The sequence below is a fragment of the Muntiacus reevesi genome, chromosome 5, assembly GCF_963930625.1.
Source record: "Muntiacus reevesi chromosome 5, mMunRee1.1, whole genome shotgun sequence".
Lineage (NCBI taxonomy): Eukaryota > Metazoa > Chordata > Mammalia > Artiodactyla > Cervidae > Muntiacus > Muntiacus reevesi.
The window spans coordinates 66,555,848-66,574,025 of record NC_089253.1 but is presented as its reverse complement, the minus strand read 5'-3'; the positions used below and the strand labels follow the sequence as shown (position 1 = coordinate 66,574,025).

General features: G+C 36.9%; 1 protein-coding gene across 1 annotated transcript in view; it reads left to right on the top strand.

The window, feature by feature from the left end:
• The window catches only part of USH2A (usherin), a 905,205-nt gene that overhangs the window by 471,031 nt on the left and 415,996 nt on the right, over positions 1-18,178 (top strand). Inside the window, exons 35-36 of the mRNA XM_065936753.1 lie at positions 12,017-12,168; positions 17,633-17,795. Of these exons, the coding sequence (XP_065792825.1) occupies positions 12,017-12,168; positions 17,633-17,795 (315 nt within the window). The remainder of the gene's footprint in view (positions 1-12,016; positions 12,169-17,632; positions 17,796-18,178) is intronic.

Below are 18,178 nucleotides of genomic sequence, written 5' to 3'. Positions count from 1 at the left end.
AAGATCTAAATGTAAGACCAGAAACTATAAAACTCCTAGAGGAGAACATAGGCAAAGCACTCTCCGACATAAATCACAGCAGGATCCTCTATGACCCACCTCCCAGAATATTGGAAATAAAAGCAAAAATAAACAAATGGGACCTAATGAAAATTAAAAGCTTTTGCACAACAAAGGAAACTATAAGTAAGGTGAAAAGACAGCCCTCAGATTGGGAGAAAATAATAGCAAATGAGGAAACAGACAAAGGATTAATCTCAAAAATATATAAGCAACTCCTGAAGCTCAATTCCAGAAAGATAAATGACCCAATCAAAAAATGGGCCAAAGAACTAAACAGACATTTCTCCAAAGAAGACATACAAATGGCTAACAAACACATGAAAAGATGCTCAACATCACTCATTATCAGAGAAATGCAAATCAAAACCACAATGAGGTATCATTACACGCCAGTCAGGATGGCTGCTATCCAAAAGTCTACAAGCAACAAATGCTGGAGAGGGTGTGGAGAAAAGGGAACCCTCTTACACTGTTGGTGGGAATGCAAACTAGTACAGCCACTATGGAAAACAGTGTGGAGATTTCTTAAAAAACTGGAAATAGAACTGCCACATGACCCAGCAATACCACTTCTGGGCATACACACTGAGGAATCCAGATCTGAAAGAGAAATTTCTTGAAAGGGCAGCCACCAGCTGGAGAGCCTTCCACTTTGCCCTCTGATTTTATGTCTGCAGCTTACTTGTTCTCCACAACATTTAGGAGAGTGCCTAGAACATAGTAGATACTTCATACTGTGTTGATTGAATGAATAATTATGTAAATTATAAGCATAAAATAGACATTTAAAAACGATTGCCCGTAAATGTATATTTCTGCACTTTGATATTTTTCCACCTGGCAAATCTGGAGTAAACATCCTTTCATGTCAGTATATAGCTTGCCCTCATTTTTTTCTTGCTTACTTGAAAGTCATTAAGTAAAACCATAGCTCTAAAGAAATGTACTGTCTCATTAATAAGTTGGGAAATAAAAAATAATACCAAGATAAAATTCTATGCAAAAAACACTCACAAAGATTTAACAGAGTGAGTATACGTGGTCTTTTTGATGATACAGAATGATGACTCACAGACACTACTGGTGTTAGTAGGAATTGATGCACTTTGAAAAAGAGTTGAGTTTTATCTAATAAACTTAAACATACCCCAACAACTCCACTCCAAAATCTATACCCTAGGAAACTTGTACACATGAGCCTCAGGACACGTGTACAAAAAATGCTTATAGCTACATTGATCTATCAACCAAAGTGTGCAAATAATCTAAGTATGAATGGTTGAATAAATATATAAATTATACAACAATGAAAATGAGTGAAGTATGGCTATCCTTAACAATATGAAGACAATCCAGGCATGTTATGTTGAGCAAAAGAAGATGCAAAAAAATGCATAAATCTGACTTCAAATACAAAGTAGAAAGCCACACAGAATTGCTTTGTTTGGGGATGATTCCCTAGGCAGAGGAGTAAGAACATGGTTCTTAAGGTCAACCAGGTTGTCACCTTCCAACTGGTTGTAAGGTGGAAGTCTGGGTAGAAGGGTTGGAATCATGAAGGACTCATAGGAAGTTTCTGGGGTACTTAACGGTATTCTGTGCTGTAACCTTGGTGATGGTTATAAGAGCTTCTCTCTTTGTTTTAAAAACATAACATTTTATGTACTTCTTTTATTTTGCTTTATTACATAATTTTTAAAAGATAGGAAAAAAATGTGTTTCAAACCTTTTTTTCTCATCTATAAAGGGAAAGTAAAACTCTTTCTGCTTTCAAGAATATTCCCTAAGGACCAAGGTACCTGATTAAACAGTTGTTTTTTTCATCAACTTCTGAATTTCAAAGGTTTGCCTCTTCTGTCATCCTCCCCAACAGGACAGTTTTTGTTTTGTATTTTAATGAGGTGTTGTATTTGAGATAATTCTAGATTTGCATGCAGTTGTAGGAGATAATGCAAAAAGAACCCATTACTTTTTGTCCAGTTTCCCTAAATGGCAACATCTTCCAAAGCTATCAGTTCAGTTCAGTTTAGTTCAGTCGCTCAGTCATGTCCGACTCTTTGTGACCCCATGAATCGCAGCATGCCAGGCCTCACTGTCCATCACCAACTCCTAGAGTTTACTCAAACTCATGTCCATCAAGTCAGTGACACCATCCAGCCATCTCATCCACTGTCGTCCCCTTCTCCTCCTGCCCCCAATCCCTCCCAGCATCAGGGTCTTTTCCAATGAGTCAGCTCTTCCCATCAGGTGGCCAAAGGGTTGGAGTTTCAGCTTCAACATCAGTCTTTCCAATGAACACCCAGGACTGATCTGCTTTAGGATGGACTGGCTGGATCTCCTTGCAGTCCAAGGGACTCTCAAGAGTCTTCTCCAACACCACAGTTCAAAAGCATCAATTTTTCAGTGCTCAACTTTCTTCACAGTCCAACTCTGACATCCATACATGATCACTGGAAAAACCATAGCCTTGACTAGACAGACCTTTGTTGGCAAAGTAATGTCTCTGCTTTTTAATATGCTATCTAGATTGGTCATAACTTTCCTTCCAAGGAGTAAGCGTCTTTTAATTTCATGGCTGCAGTCACCATCTGCAGTGATTATGGATCCCCCCAAAATAAAGTCTGATACTGTTTCCACTGCCTCCCCATCTATTTCCCATAAGGTGATGGGACCAGATGCCATGATCTTAGTTTTCTGAATATTGAGCTTTAAACCAACTTTTTCACTCTCCTTTTCAGTTTCATCAAGAGGCTTTTTAGTTCCACTTCACTTTCTGCCATAAGGGTGATATCATCTGCATATCTAAGGTTATTGATATTTCTCCTGGCAATCTTTATTCCAGCTTGTGCTTCTTCCAGTCCAGCGTTTCTCATGATGTACTCTGCATATAAGTTAAACAAGCAGGGTGACAATATACAGCCTTGATGTACTCCTTTTCCTATTTGGAACCAGTCAGTTGTTCCATGTTCAGTTCTAACTGTTGCTTCCTAACCTGCATATAGGTTTCTCAAGAGGCAGATCAGGTGGTCTGGTATTCCCATGTCTTTCAGAATTTTCCACAGTTTATTGTGATCCACACAGTCAAAGGCTTTGGCATAGTCTATAAAGCAGAAATAGATGTTTTTCTGGAACTCTCTTGCTTTTTCGATGATCCAGCAGATGTTGGCAATTTGATCTCTGGTTCCTCTGCCTTTTCTAAAACCAGCTTGAACATCTGGAAGTTCCAAAGCTATGGTACACTATTATAAGTATTTATAATAAGAAGAAGATTTTGATATTGATTCAGTCAAGATACAAAACAGAGATATGACTTTTTCCATCCTCAAATTGAAAAACATTCCCTTTCTAAATTATTAGAGGCACGTTAGTGTTTTGGTGGCAGATTTTTATGGGTTTTTTTTTTTTTGCTGCTAACTTCACAGTCCATCTCTGATAAAGATAGAGCCTTCTTTTTTCTGACTAGTGACACAGCATATCAGTCTAACACATCCCAGGCCTAAACAGTTGATTCTGGAACAATGTGAAGGGAAAGGATACTGATTGCCCAAGCAGTAGAAAAAGTCGTATAAAATTCTCCCTTGGTATCTGCAGGGGATTGATTCCAGTATGCTCAAATCTCCACAGTAACCTTTCAGTTTTCCCAATTCTGTATCCTTGAATTCAACCAATTGTCAATTGTCAAAGTGAAGTTGCACAGTTATGTCGACTCTTTGCGACCCCATGGACTGTAGCCTACCAGGCTCCTCTGTCCATGGGATTTTCCAGGCAAGAGTACCAGAGTGGGTTGCCATTTCCTTCTCCAGGAGATCTTTCCAACTCAGGGATTGAACCCAGGTCTCCTGCATTGTAGGTAGACGCTTTACCATCTGAGCCACCAGGGAAGTCGAATGTCTCTGTCAGTTGCATAGTACTGTATATTTGTCTTTTAAAAAAGTCCGCATGTATTCAAATCCATGTTGTTGAATTCAAGCTCAGCTGTATATAAAAGTGTTAAAGATATTACTCAGAATATTCCATGCACTACTGATGAAATGTGGCATTCCCACATGTGGTCACAACTACTTAAGATCCATTCAGGAAGATGTGTGTTTAAAAATTATTGTTTTTTCTTTTTAATATTTTCCGCTATCCCACTTCTCCCTATTTCCATGGTCTTCCTTATGCCAGTCTATTATATATGTCATTCTAGGTTAATTTTTCTAAGGAAGATTTTCATTATGCCCCTGGTTAGTACATGAAAATGTGAAAATGTTGATGGTTCGTATCATAAAATCCCAATTCCTTCTAACGGCATTCAGGGTCCTAACTTCCCTTTGAAGGCTTATCTCTATTAAACTTTAACCAATTACAACAACAAAAAATAACAAAATACTGGTCTATTCAGATATCTTTACTATACCTTGCACTTACTTGTCTCCACACGTTAGTAAATATTGTTTCTCCACCAGGAACATCTTTCTGAGTCATTGTTTTTTCTTTCTTGTGGAAGAACCTATGGAAGACACAGCTTTCTTGCATGGAAGACTTGACTGCTCTGAAAAGCTTTTAGGACTCACTTTAGCCAGGGTGATTGTTCCCTGCTAGAAGCATCTGTACTTAACTGGTTATACCTTTTGTTGGGTGTAAAGGTTTTGTGACACTTATTACTCATCTGTTAGATTGTTATTTAATTAGACCCGTGTTTAACCCTTGTCTTACTTCCATAAAGGTAGATACTATTTCTTTCTGTCTCTCAAAGTACCAAGCAAAGTACCTTTCAGGCAATTGACTTTCAATAAATATATGGTAATTTTTTCATTAAGCTCAACCTAATTGCTTTTAGGGCTAGAGCATGTTCATCAGTTCTTAATTTGAGTGGATTTCCTAAATATTTTAGAAGAGAAAAATAGGCTGGAAATGGATAACAGGAGTAGTGGCAGTGGTGTGACGAGATTGCCAGGTTCTACCCCTTAATTTCTCCTTGTATGACTTTGGGAAATAGCTTAGTTCCTCTAAGACTGTATTCTCTCATCTTCATAACAAGGAAACTGCTATGTTCTAAATTGTTCTAATTTCTTGGTGTTGTCAATTTTAACAGAAATAACTCACATAAACCATACAGCCTATTGTCTGACTCAAAGTAAGTGTTCAGTACATTTTTTTAAATAATAAAGTGTTTTATAATTTCAAAAATACTTCAGTTCAGTTCAATTGCTCAGTCATGTCCAACTCTTTGTGACCCCATGGACTGCAGCATGCCAGGCTTCACTGTCCATCACCAACTCCTGAAGTTTACTCAAACTCATGTCCATTGAGTTGGTGATGCCATCCAACCATCTCATCCTCTGTCGTCCCCTTCTCCTCCCACCTTCAATCTTTCCCAGCATCAGGGTCATTTCAAATGAGTCAGTTCTTTGCATCAGGTGGCCAAAGTATTGGAATTTCAGCTTCAGCATCAGTCCTTCCAATGAATATTCAGGACTGATTTCCTTTAGGATGGACTGGTTTGATCTCCTTGAAGTCCAAGGGACTCTCAGGAAGTCTTCTCAACACCACAGTTCAAAAGCATCAGTTCTTCGGTGCTCAGTTTTCTTTATAGTCCAACTCTCACATCCAGACATGACTACTGGAAAAACCAAAGCTTTAACTAGATGGACCTTTGTTGGCAAAGTAATGTCTCTGCTTTTTTAATATGCTGTCTAGGTTGGTCATAGTTTTTCTTCCAAGTTGCAAGCGTCTTTTAATTTCATGGTAGCAGTCACCATCTGCAGTGACTTTGGAGCCCCCCAAAATAAAGTCTCTTACTGTTTCCATTGTTTCCCCACCTATTTGCCATGGAGCCATGGAACCAGATGCCATGATCTTAGTTTTCTGAATGTTGAATTTTAAACCATTTTAAGAACTTAACCTTTTACTTATTCCAAAGTTATTCATATGTGTCTTGTGCTGTGTTCAGAGAAAGAAAGTGTCTTCTCAGGCTTCATTTAAAAAGTCCAGTAGATTATATTCACTCCTTTTTGTAACTCACATTGGGACTCTGAGGTCAATAAAAATTGTTATTTCTTATTACTCTATGTTTTGGAAACTGAATTGTACATTGCTTCATATCATACCTAATTCTGTTTGCATCAAAACATTTGCTAATAAAAGCGAGTTATGAAATCTGCTTCCCTATTTTGATAAGAAAGGGGATTTTTTCAAATGATATTTCTTATCATCCACAAATTTACCAGGAAATTTAACTTTGTGTCCTTAACTCAATATTTCATAATAAATGGTCTTCAGAACAGACGAAATGTCTTGTAGGCTCTTTTGAAGGGGGACATATCTGAATTCCAGCTCTAAAACACAATAGTATCCCACTTCGGTCTTACCTTTGGAAAAAGTAAAATGAATGAAGTCATTCTGGTAAGACCTAGACCAAAGGGCAAAAAACTCAGAGAGTTCAACACCACTAGTCTATTTCGTGCTCACAACATGTTGACCCCAACTTTCTGGGACAGGGAACTCATCTTGCTAGTTAGTACTCAACAAAGGCCTGATTGATCACTGACTGCATGTGGTATGATCAGATGTGTGTTTTGAAAATTGGCTTTCTGTATTATGAAGAATGAATTCTGTGGGAGCCTGAATAATGCATCAAAACAGGAGATGTAAGAGACACGGGTTCGATCCCTGGGTTAGGAAGATCCCCTGGAGTAGGAAATGGCAACCCACTCCATTATTCTTGCCTGGAGAATCAACATGGACAGAGGAGCCTGCAGGTACAGTACATGGGGTCACAGAGAGTTGGACATGACTGATGTGACTTAACACACACACACTATTCTGAGATGATGGCAGAGTGGACTAGATAGCCATGATATGGAGATGGGGAACAATCAATTTGGAATGTAAGATCTCCAGAACTGAGGATGGAGTTGGTGTGGTGGATGAAGTAGAGGAGAGTGTCCAAAATTATTTAAAAGGCAGACTGCATTTTTTTCAGTGTACACTGTTTTTACAATTGAAATTTTTGTCCTTTCTACAAATAGTGTCTAATATAAGTTACCTATAGAATGCTGGGAAATTGTGTGTGTGTGTGAGAGAGAGAGAGCTCACCTCCATTGAGTCTGGACTTCAGTCTAATTTATCCCCGAAGTCAGGTGCATACAGGATAGTAAAAAAGTGAGCAGTTAACTGTCACAAATCTCACTTAATTTCATTCTCAGCTCATTTGCACTGTGCTCATCTGACTCTGAACCCTTGTCTCAGTGACTGTCTATTATTTCTTTATCCATAGTTCCAAATGTCATGGTTATCTAGTTTTTCAGCAGATCTTGCTAGGGGTTGACTTGCTAGAGTCAGGTAGACAAAACAAAGGAGCTACATTTGAGAGGCTGTCACTGAGGGACAATGGAGAACTCAAAATGGAGACACAGGCATGAATGAAATGTACCCACTAAGTGATGTTAACAGGAAAAGCTGGCTGAGTATCCTCCACCTACTCAGTCCTGGAGAGTATCACTGAATTAGTGAATATAGTCTCTGATGTCCATGATGCACAGTTTGAATCCTCACAAAATTATTCTCTTATATTCATTATTGCCTCTGTGAAAAGACAGGAAAGTGTGTAGTGCTTGCTGGAAAGAATTCCTTCAAAAATGGTTAAGATTCTTAAGTTTGCACTTCATGGATGAGATTTAGTTATAATGAAAATTAACTCCTATAAAATATCTCATTTCCCAATATGTCAGACAAATGAGATATTATGCACATAATCCCAGCAGAAAAGAAATTCTCTGTTCCCCAATTATGTAAGAAAAGGGAAATATTGATTTGGGTACTTTATATTTCAGTGTTGAAAAGCAGATCAAGTAGATAGCATTCCAGGGGTCTTAAAATTTCTTTAAGAGCTTTTGCAACATGTGATTTGCACATAAGTGCAATAGCATAAGTGATTTGTGCACTGGGTGCCCATTGCGTAGAATGATTGCTTATCAGAGTGCCTGGCACATAATAATTTCTTGTCTTTTTTATTATTGGGCTTCCCAAGTGGTGCTAGTGGTAAAGAACCCACCTATCAATGCAGGCAACATAAGAGACACAGGTTCAGTCTCTGGGTCAGGAAGATCCCCTGGAGGAGGGCATGGCAACCCACTCCAGTATTCTTTCCTAGAGAATCCCATGGACAGAGGAGCCTGGTGGGCTCCAGTCTATAGGGCTGCAAGAAATTGGACACGCCTGAAGTGGCTGAGCATGCACACAGACATTATTATTAGTGTGATTTTATCTGTTTTTCTTCTCTTAAATTTTCCATGTACTAGTTGGTTTTTCACTATGTGTCTCTCATGTCTTAATTTTAATTCATTTGTTCTTTTGTGTGTCAAGTATTAATGACATTAGATGGTCACATTAGAATAATGGAGAACAGATGCTGGCGGTCACACTATTTTGTGGAGCCAGAGTGGTACATGAAATATTCTCAAAAACAAGCTGGATGTTTTCTTTCTTCCTGCATCTACCCTCCTAGCAGTGCCTCCTCTTGGTGAAACTTTCTAGAAAGTCAACCAGCAAGAGAGCTAAAAATGTAGTGTGTTGGCTCTTGGGCTCAGTGTGCAGACCAGGCTTTAGAAGTGTGGACGTGTCGGGTGTCATCAGATGCCTTTGATGAATTACCAGTTGAGCTGTCAGTCTCCATGCCTACTCTTCCACCTTTACTACTGATGGTAATCACTGCATGCTTCCACCCCAAATGGTGCTACTAAGTGCTGAACAAATGAATATGCTCTTACCCTCTGTCCCTATAGTCATATCTGGGTGGTATTAACTCCCCTTTCAGTTTAGATACATCCCACCTGGATATTCTATAACTTAAAACCTAAACTGTAAGCCAACTTTCTCTATATAAATCAACAGAGAAGAGGAGGAGGTAAAATTGGTTATTATATATAAACTCTATATAATAAGCAAGAAATAAAAAATAACATCTTCAATTCTTGTTTCTGTAACTAGTTAAGGCCATGGTTGATATTTACAACTTTCTTCATTTGCTGTCAGTCCGTAGCCTATCTGTTTGGGATTTTTGACTCAGAGAGGCAACCAAACACTTATTAAAAGTTCTATGTCCTTAGTGGTTGTGGCTTAAGTTGCTTTAGACTTCCAGTAGTCACATGAATGGATCTGTCAGACAAAGGTGTACCGTTGAGAAAGTCCAGGATGTCAGCATGAGGAAGGAAGCTAGTTCCTCCTCCCTCATAGTAACTTTTTCTTCGCAGGTTGTTATGGTTGCACAAAGATCCCAAGCTGCCAGGTAATATTCTTGTTTCTAATTCATTGATACCTGGTGCCCCATGATATAAACATCCCTTTTTTTGAGTAGAGAAAGCACAAATAGTTTGAAGAGCATATTAACTGTAATATTGGAAGGAAACATGCTGACTAAAAAGTTAACAGAAATAATTCATATAAAGCATACAACCTTTTGTCTGACTCAACGTAAGTGTTCAGTACATTTTTAATCATAAAGTGTTTTATAATTTCAAAAATACTTGTGTGACATTTTAGAAAATGATTTAAGAAATGATCTTAAGAAAGATTCTCACATTTTCTCACTATAGAAAAACCAGCATCAAATACTGGTCCCAAGTTCAAAGCAGTTACAGCATCCTACAGGGATTCCAGATCCATAGGGTGACTCAGGTTGGGCTGTAATGTACATTTCCAAAGGCCATTTCTGCAGTTTCCCATGCTATGGGTTAATGAGATATAAGATCAATCACTTCCATAGTATTAATTCACTTCCCCTCTTTTGTTATAAACTGATTTCTTAATCAAAAGGAACATTGTAAGGATATTGTGACAACAGGCACAGCATTTCATAAATTCACAGATGCTGCTGCTGCCAGACCATTGTGAAGTTTCTAGAAATGAGCAACTCCCACCCAGGAGAGCAGGATGCTTATGATGTCTTCTGGTGCTATGATTGCCTGAGTGATGCTGTCCCTGATACAATGATGAATGAGGGCTTGATCTACTTTTAAGACACTCAGAAGACCAGATCTGGTGTTCATAAGACTTAGAGTCAGTTCTCCAGGAAGACAGCTCTCAAGGACTCTCTTGATGACATTTGATTTTGCTAGATCTTCTGTTGCAAAACTCATTCCTTCTCAAAATACTATTTTGAGTTATCCTGTAATATCAACCTTTTAGCAAGATTTTTTTTTTTTTTTTTTTTTTTTTTTTACAGTCTCCATGATCAAACCTTTTTCTTTATTTTTTTTTTTTTTTTTTTTTTTTAATATTATTTTATTAGTTGGAGGCCAATCACTTTACAACATTTCAGTGGGTTTTGTCATACATTGACATGAATCAGCCATATAGTTACATGTATTCCCCATCCCGATCAAGATTTTTAAAAAATATTTCAGGTATCTAGGTATCCTTTTCTCCCTATAGTCTTAAATTTTCATTCTGTTGGATGCTGGTATTATGCTATGCTGCATATAATTTAATTTATTCATTCAGTCAATATTTTTTAAGTGCCTACCCCCCAGATGGTGCTAGTGGTAAAGAACCTGTCTGGCAATGCAGGAGATGCTGGAGACGCAGATTTGATCCCTGGGTAGGGAAGATCTCCTGGATCAGGGCACAGGAACCCACTCGAGTATTTTTGCCCAGGAAACCCCGTGAACAGAGGAGCCTGGCAGGCTACAGTCTGTGCGGTTGCAAAGAGTCAGACACGACTGAAGCAGCTTAGCATAAACCACATTTTAGGCACAGTGCTAAGCTCTAGAAACATACAGGTGAGGAAGTCAAGATTACCTTGGGGAGTCTATAGCCCATTGGAGATGTCAGGCAATTACATAAGGAGTAATAATATTAATAACGTGAGAAGTGGCTCAGTGCCACGATGGAGATGTGCTGTCTGCTAGTGGAGAAGAACCTAACATCCGTCTTCAAGGAAGACTGTCTGACAGAGGAACAGTTAAGATAATTCTTCAAGGGTACAATCAGGAGGCCACAGTGAAATTAATTTACCTTTGAAAGAAGTTCAATTTAGCATGTAAGCAAAGTTCTGTTTCTTAACATATGATGTTTAATGAGTGGGGATATTTCCAGTGAACAGGGATCCCTAACCTCCTTTTAAAAAAGGTGCACCATCCCACCCAATGCATGTTGGAATGGAAGAAATCAAATAATTATATTCATTAGCCGTGCAGTTTCTCAAATCTCTGTTAGTTGATTTCATGTAAGTACACGTAACTTCTAAAAACAAATTTGAGTTGATCATTAAATCTCGCAAATCATAGCTTCTCTACCCTGTACATGAGTGTCTCATAAATGGATCTGTGAAAGTTGTGTGGGCTTTAAATTTAGGTGATTCAGTGTTGTAATTGAGAGCACGGGCTGTGGAGCCAGATTCAAATCCTGATTCCCACATTTGCCAGCTCTGTGGCCTTGAGCAAGTTACCTAAGTTATCTATGCCTGACTTGGCTCATCTATGATATAGTGATGATAATACTGCACTTATTATAGTAGTACTATGAGGAGAGAGTTAAAAAAGAGGATGCACTTGGAACAGTGCCTGGTACATCCTGAGTCACACATAATGCATTACCAAACAGGGTCATTGGACTTCTAAAGCACGTCTATCAGGATATCATTTTAGGAAACAATTCAAATTGTAAATGTACTTAGTTTATTCATTTTTTATATGGAACACCAATGACAGCAGTTAACATGATGCAATAGAAAGCTTCCTATACTGGGACTCGGTTTCTATTTGTGCCTCTGTAGTAATTAGCTTAACAATTTGAGCTTCAAGAGTTTAAAGCCTGTTTTATTCTTTGGAAGGAGATAGGGTTTAGACTAAGGGAGAGACTGTGATTCCATGCAATTAGAAATTGCATCAAGAAGTGAATGATTCTTTTAAGACCTTCTTTGCTATTGTCTAACAATCATACTAAAAGACAATTATTATTGCCTTCCCAGGTGTTATCACAAGTTACGGGCTGTATCTCGATGGTATATTAATTCACAACTCTTCAGAACTCAGTTGTCATGCTTCTGGATTCGCTCCTTGGAGCTTGCATTCCTTCAGGGTCCAAGCCTGCACGGCCAGAGGTTGTGCTCTGGGCCCACTGGTGAGTGTGGCAATTTACATCCCGGGTATGTACTAAATGTCAGATTACAATGAATAGGTGACTCTCCACAGCTAGCCTTTCAAGTAGGAGGGGAGATGTTCTTTTTATAAAATTTCATTTAAGAGTTAGTAGGATTTTATATTCAACATAAATTTTAAGATTGCACATAGGTCTAGTGAAGGACAAAATCTACATTTTATTGAAATTTCAAAAGGTAGGTTGACCAGGCAGGCATGCAATTTTGCCTAATATAGTGACATGTTTAAAGTGGATGCTTTTCTTCCTAGTAATAAGTAAGTTTCTGATTAAAAAGTGAAAATAATTGAAAGGCCGTAACTGCCGCAGTATGGCAACACTGCTCCCCAACAAGTATGTTAATCAATTAAAAGATTGAGTTTGCCTCATCCATTAGAATAATACATTTTAATTTTATTAATGTGATATATTCATAAGAACAGTATTTAAAATGACATTAATATCAGTTTTTTATATCTACATTTCAGAAATTTTTGTCTATCTATATTTCATTAGTAGTTAAAAAATTGACAAAATTGTGCTTTTTATTACTGGTATAATTTCCAAAACCCAATGAACTGTATGTAATTCTCATAGACCAGCTTAACATTCTTCAGTCTCTAAACATCATATTTTACTCTTGTGCCTATTTCTTAATCAATTAGACCTAACTTCTTTTAAGGGAAATACTCATTCGTTTTCGATCTTTTTTGGCTATATTTGCTAATGGCCTATCATTTTAATGTACTCTGTCTTCACTGAAGAGTGTATTGTATAAATATTACCCTTGAAAAGCAGCTCTACCGTTTAATTTTTTGCTTCCTTAGTTTTGATCACACCTCCCATTTTGCTTCAGAGATTGGTGGCCTTCCAAGCTGCTAACATCATCTATCAGTGGAGCTGAGCTGTAGTCTTTATTGCCATTAAGTATTTCATAGCCTAGACCCCTCTGATGGTTACTTACTCTTAAAAGCAGGAATGGCAATTGGCCAGCCTTTCTTCTCCATTCAAAAAAAGAAAAAGAAACAGAAGAACATTTCCCATGAGCTTGAAAGTGAGGCTTTTTCAAAAATATAAACTGCAAGTTGTGGTCCCAGCTACTAAACTGGGTCCCACTCTGTCTCCTGGTGTCCTAGTAACTGTAAACAAGGGGGACCCGGTTATCAATCTGGGTCTTGTGCAGATGGCAGGTGATGTTGACCTGAAGGAATCAAAGGGACAATGCCCTGATAGAATGGGGAGTGGAACTGGATTGTAAAACCCTGCTCTCCAAAGCCTCACGCATTGTAGACTCAGTCTTAGCTTAAAGCACAGAGTTATTTTCTCCCCTGGGTCCTTTTCTTTATCCTGGGCTTGGTATGCAAACACTTTTCCCAAGTCAATGATCCATCTCTCATCACTGGGATGGATTAGCAATGTCTTTATTAAGAACAAGTCAACTTGGTGCTGCCAAGAAGTTAAAACCCATGATCTTCAATTGATTTCTAACATTTTTTTTAACCAACTATAATATATATTATATCCCATATTTGAGTACTTTAGATAGCCCTGGATATCTATCACAACCATAAAAGATATTACAGATTCAATTCTTGTCAGTGGTTTTTTTCAGTGTGTTATTGATTTAAGAAATCTAGGACTCAATCTTAAAAGCCAGACTTTCCTATCATTAAATTATATATATATATATATATATATATATATATATATACACACACACACACACACATATATATTCAGTTCAGGTCAGTTGCTCAGTCGTGTCCAACTCTTTGCAGCCCCATGGACTGTAGCATTCCAGGCTTCCCTGTCCATCACCAACTCCCGGAGCTTGCTCAAACTCATGTCCATCAAGTCAGTGATGCCATCCAACCATCTCATCCTCTATCATCGTCTTCTCCTCCTGCCTTCAATCTTACCCAGTGTCAGGGTCTTTTCCAATGAGTCAGTTCTTTGCATCAGGTGGCCAAAGTCACTATATGCATATATATAAATATATATATATAAACATATAATATGGCTAAATATTGTTGAATATCATACATATCATCATGTTTGTGCTCAGTTATGTCCCACTCTTTGCAAGCCCATGGACTGTAGCCTGCTAGGTTTCTCGGTCCATAGAATTTTCTAGGCAAGAATACTGGAGGGGGGTTGTGAACTCCTACTGCAGGGATATCATTAATTATATATACATATATATATATACATATATATATGTTATCATATATACATATTGTATACTTATCACTTAAAGGTATTCTTTATCTAAAAGCCAATGTTGTAACAGATATTTCATTGAAACAGAAAAATTATGATTTTTATTTTTAAATCTTTCACTGGCAGAAATCAAACATTAAATTTTCTGAAGAGTCAAACTTTTGTTCACCTAACAATGTTTCTTAATAATAACTCTTGGTTTTTAGAAACAGAGGACTGTTTGTTTCACATCTCTTACATATTTAATATCATTGTTTTTCATGCACACAGGGAAATACCATTCAGTATTTCCTGTGATAAATATGCTTAATAGTGTTAAATGTAGTCTTGTTCACCCTCGAAATTTTCAAGGTTGCTCATGTAATAAATGAAAAGCAGTTTTAAAATATGACAAATTTGATCAAATAGAATATTTTAAAAATAAAATACATAAATTACATATTCTTACCATCTTAATGTAGTATTATGTGCTCAGTCACATCAGCCATGTCCAACTCTTTGTGACCCTATAGCCCACCAGGCTCCTCTACCCACTGGATTTCCCAGGCAAGAATACTGGAGTGGGTTGCCGTGAATATATACACGGGGATTGTCCTGATGCAGTGATGGAACCCATGTCTTCTGTGTCTTCTGCATTGCAGGTGGATTCTTTATCACTGAGACAACTTGATATATTTTATGCCTAACCAAGTTTATTCCCTGCCATTTGTTATTTAGAAGAAATTATTCTGTACCATCTGGGAAAAAAGAAAGATTTCTATGTGGTTTGTTCAGTTCTTGTTCAGTTATACAATGTATTTGGCTTTTAAAGAAATTCCAGTGTAAAAAGCAATTTACAATGCCTTTGATTGAAATTTTAAGATGCTAATATGCATTGTCAAATTAAATCCAGTAACTGAAGTTTCATAAATATGTGAAATAACAGAAAAATTAACAGAAAATGCAACAGGGAAGAACTTTTAAAATGCTTTCCTTTTTTCAATTATATTGCTGAATTGCAATTAGAAAGAAACTCTTAACATTTTCTATTTCTACAATAAAATGCAATGAATTTGACCATAGGAAGATCATTTTGTTTTTGTTTTTCTCTTGTCCACTGTTGGGTAACACTGGTAGAGTCTAAGATGGGGAATTTCATGGCTGTATTTGGCCTTGGCACACTCATTGGATTCAATTCTCCAAGGACCTTCTTAAGGATGAAGTGTGGAACTATAGGTCACAGCTGTGTAATATAGTTATAAAGCTGCCTTGGTGATGACACGTTACACAGATAAACACACCCAACACACATGTAATATATATGCTCATCTTTTCACAGTCATTTTTTAAAATAAAGAAATATACAAATTTTTAAATAAAAAATCTTTTTTATAAAGAAATGAATAAAATGTGTTAATTAAGACATCTAAATCTTAATGGCAGGAAATGTTATGGTCAAGAGAATTCCATATGGAAAATCTATCCTAAAGCTGCTATTATCCCCCATACCTGCTTGGGAAACATGTTTATTCTATGAAACCTCAGATTTCTCAACAATTACAAAAGGAGAATAATGCCTACTGTACAAGGAGTTGCTGTGAAAATTTAAATAAAATATTTATATACCGATTTCTGATATATTGTAAGAGTTTTATTAAGGATAAAATTTTTGTTAAAATGTTTGTTTGCCTTGCAGAGTTTTTCTCAATTTTTTTTTTTCTGTGTCAGGGGAGGTTTTCAGGTGAAAGCCAACTTAACCTTCAGAATGCCCTTTCCTTAGCATTTTTTAAGGCAAGGTTGATAAAGTGTAATTTTAAAAAAAAAGAGCAAAAGAGTCCAACTGCCAAATTTAATATAGAGTGAAGTACTGAAATATTTATCCATATACATAAGGAGATTTCAAAATTATATTTTTATTTTGAATTAACTAGATATTTGAGAATAATAATGTAATTATCTGGATTTGTACTTAATTCTTCAACTTTTCGAGTTTCATTTTATCTGGAACACTTTAAAATAATTTTCTATGCAACAATTTGAACTATATACATAGATATTACAAAACCAATTGCTTTATTATGAAATATTAAAATGATGAGTTGATATTTTTCCAGTCAAATTTCTTTATCATTTTTCATTCATAGCTATTAGACTAAAAAAATGAGTAGGAGTTATAGATCTAAAGAACCCCATAGCCTTTCTCAGATGAAAATAAAACATGTCATGACCTCATACTTATTAAAAATTAACACTCTGTCTTTTCCACATTTATTTTCATAATTGGGAAAGTGTATTCACCCTAACAAATGAAGGCTACATAATTGAGAATATTTGCCTGCCTAAGGATTTCATGTTTGATCACCTTCTTGTGAGGCGTGAGCCTGTATTTTAAGAATAAGGTCAAAAGTATCAACATATTCAATATGTCTGAAAAGGCCAGATGTTCATGAGGGATGCTTATGAGCTCGTGGTGATTCATTAACAAATTTAAGCCAGTTATTAAATGATGGTAAAATACCCTAAACCCCTTTCTTTCCCACTTCATCTTCCTCTCTTCTCTTAGTTATTTTTCTTATTTTGCTATTGAAATCGTTCTGGCCCCTGTGCAGTAAAGGATTATGTTTGAATCCTTCTCTTCAAATAATTCACTTTTTGTTCTTCTCATATACATTCATTACCATTATATTAATGAAACTTCAGCTTTTGTGATTATACTTTAGGGATAGATTCACTCAGGTACATTTATCTCTTGATGTCTGGCATAGTGCCATTTGCACATACCTGATAGCAACACAGCTCAGAGAAGTGAGTGTGTGTATGTGTCTGTGAAGATGCTTGATGTGGCCTTTGACAGAGCCCAGCAGTCTATTACTCCAGCCAGGAGCTTATGAAAACAGACCTTATGTATTTCTTCTGTTTTGCAATCACATAAAAAATTGTTTTTAAGCCACCCTAGAAATAGTCTGTGGATATGCACAGCTATAGGCATGATCACAGTGTGAGCTGATCCACATATTCTGGAAATCACAAACTGCCTTGGTCAGGAGCTCAAATTCTAAGCTTTAACAGCAGGAGGAAGAAAACATGAGGTATACTTTGATCCTGCTGACAAAATGAGGTATTCATACAAGATGCGACTGTCAAAACAGTTTACTTCACAGCCAAAAGAGATTCTTTGAAGAAATATGCTCAAAGTGAAGCATGTACTTATTTTATTTGCAAACAAAAATAAATCTTTTTATACTCACAGGTGGAAAATCGAACTCTAGAAGCTCCTCCTGAAGGAACAGTAAATGTGTTTGTCAAAACAGAAGGATCCCGAAAAGCCCACGTAAGGTGGGAACCACCTATTCACCCTAATGGACGCTTGATATACTCAGTCCTTTTTACTGGCACTTTCTATGCTGACCAAGGTAAACTGTTTGTCATCTTTAAACTTCCATAGCATTAGGAAATGATTTATTTTCGTTTGAATTTTTTTCTTTTGGCCACAGATTTAAATTCCTTTATTTTCCCTAAAATCAACCTATATTGACAACCAGGTTTAGCCTCACTCATTTTGTGGTTCTCAGAGCAGCAAACAAAATCTTAATCTGATCATTTATAGGAAGAGTAAGCTCTCAAGACCACACCTGATCTATTCAACTCTGGGGAAGTGGGAATCTGTGTTTTAATGAACACTTCAGGTGGTTCTGATGGTCACTCAACTTTGAGCAAGACTGGCCTAGGGTAGATTCTATATTCTTTTCCCCTTGCTTTATAAATGGTGAAATTCTAAAACATTGTTCCTGCAAGA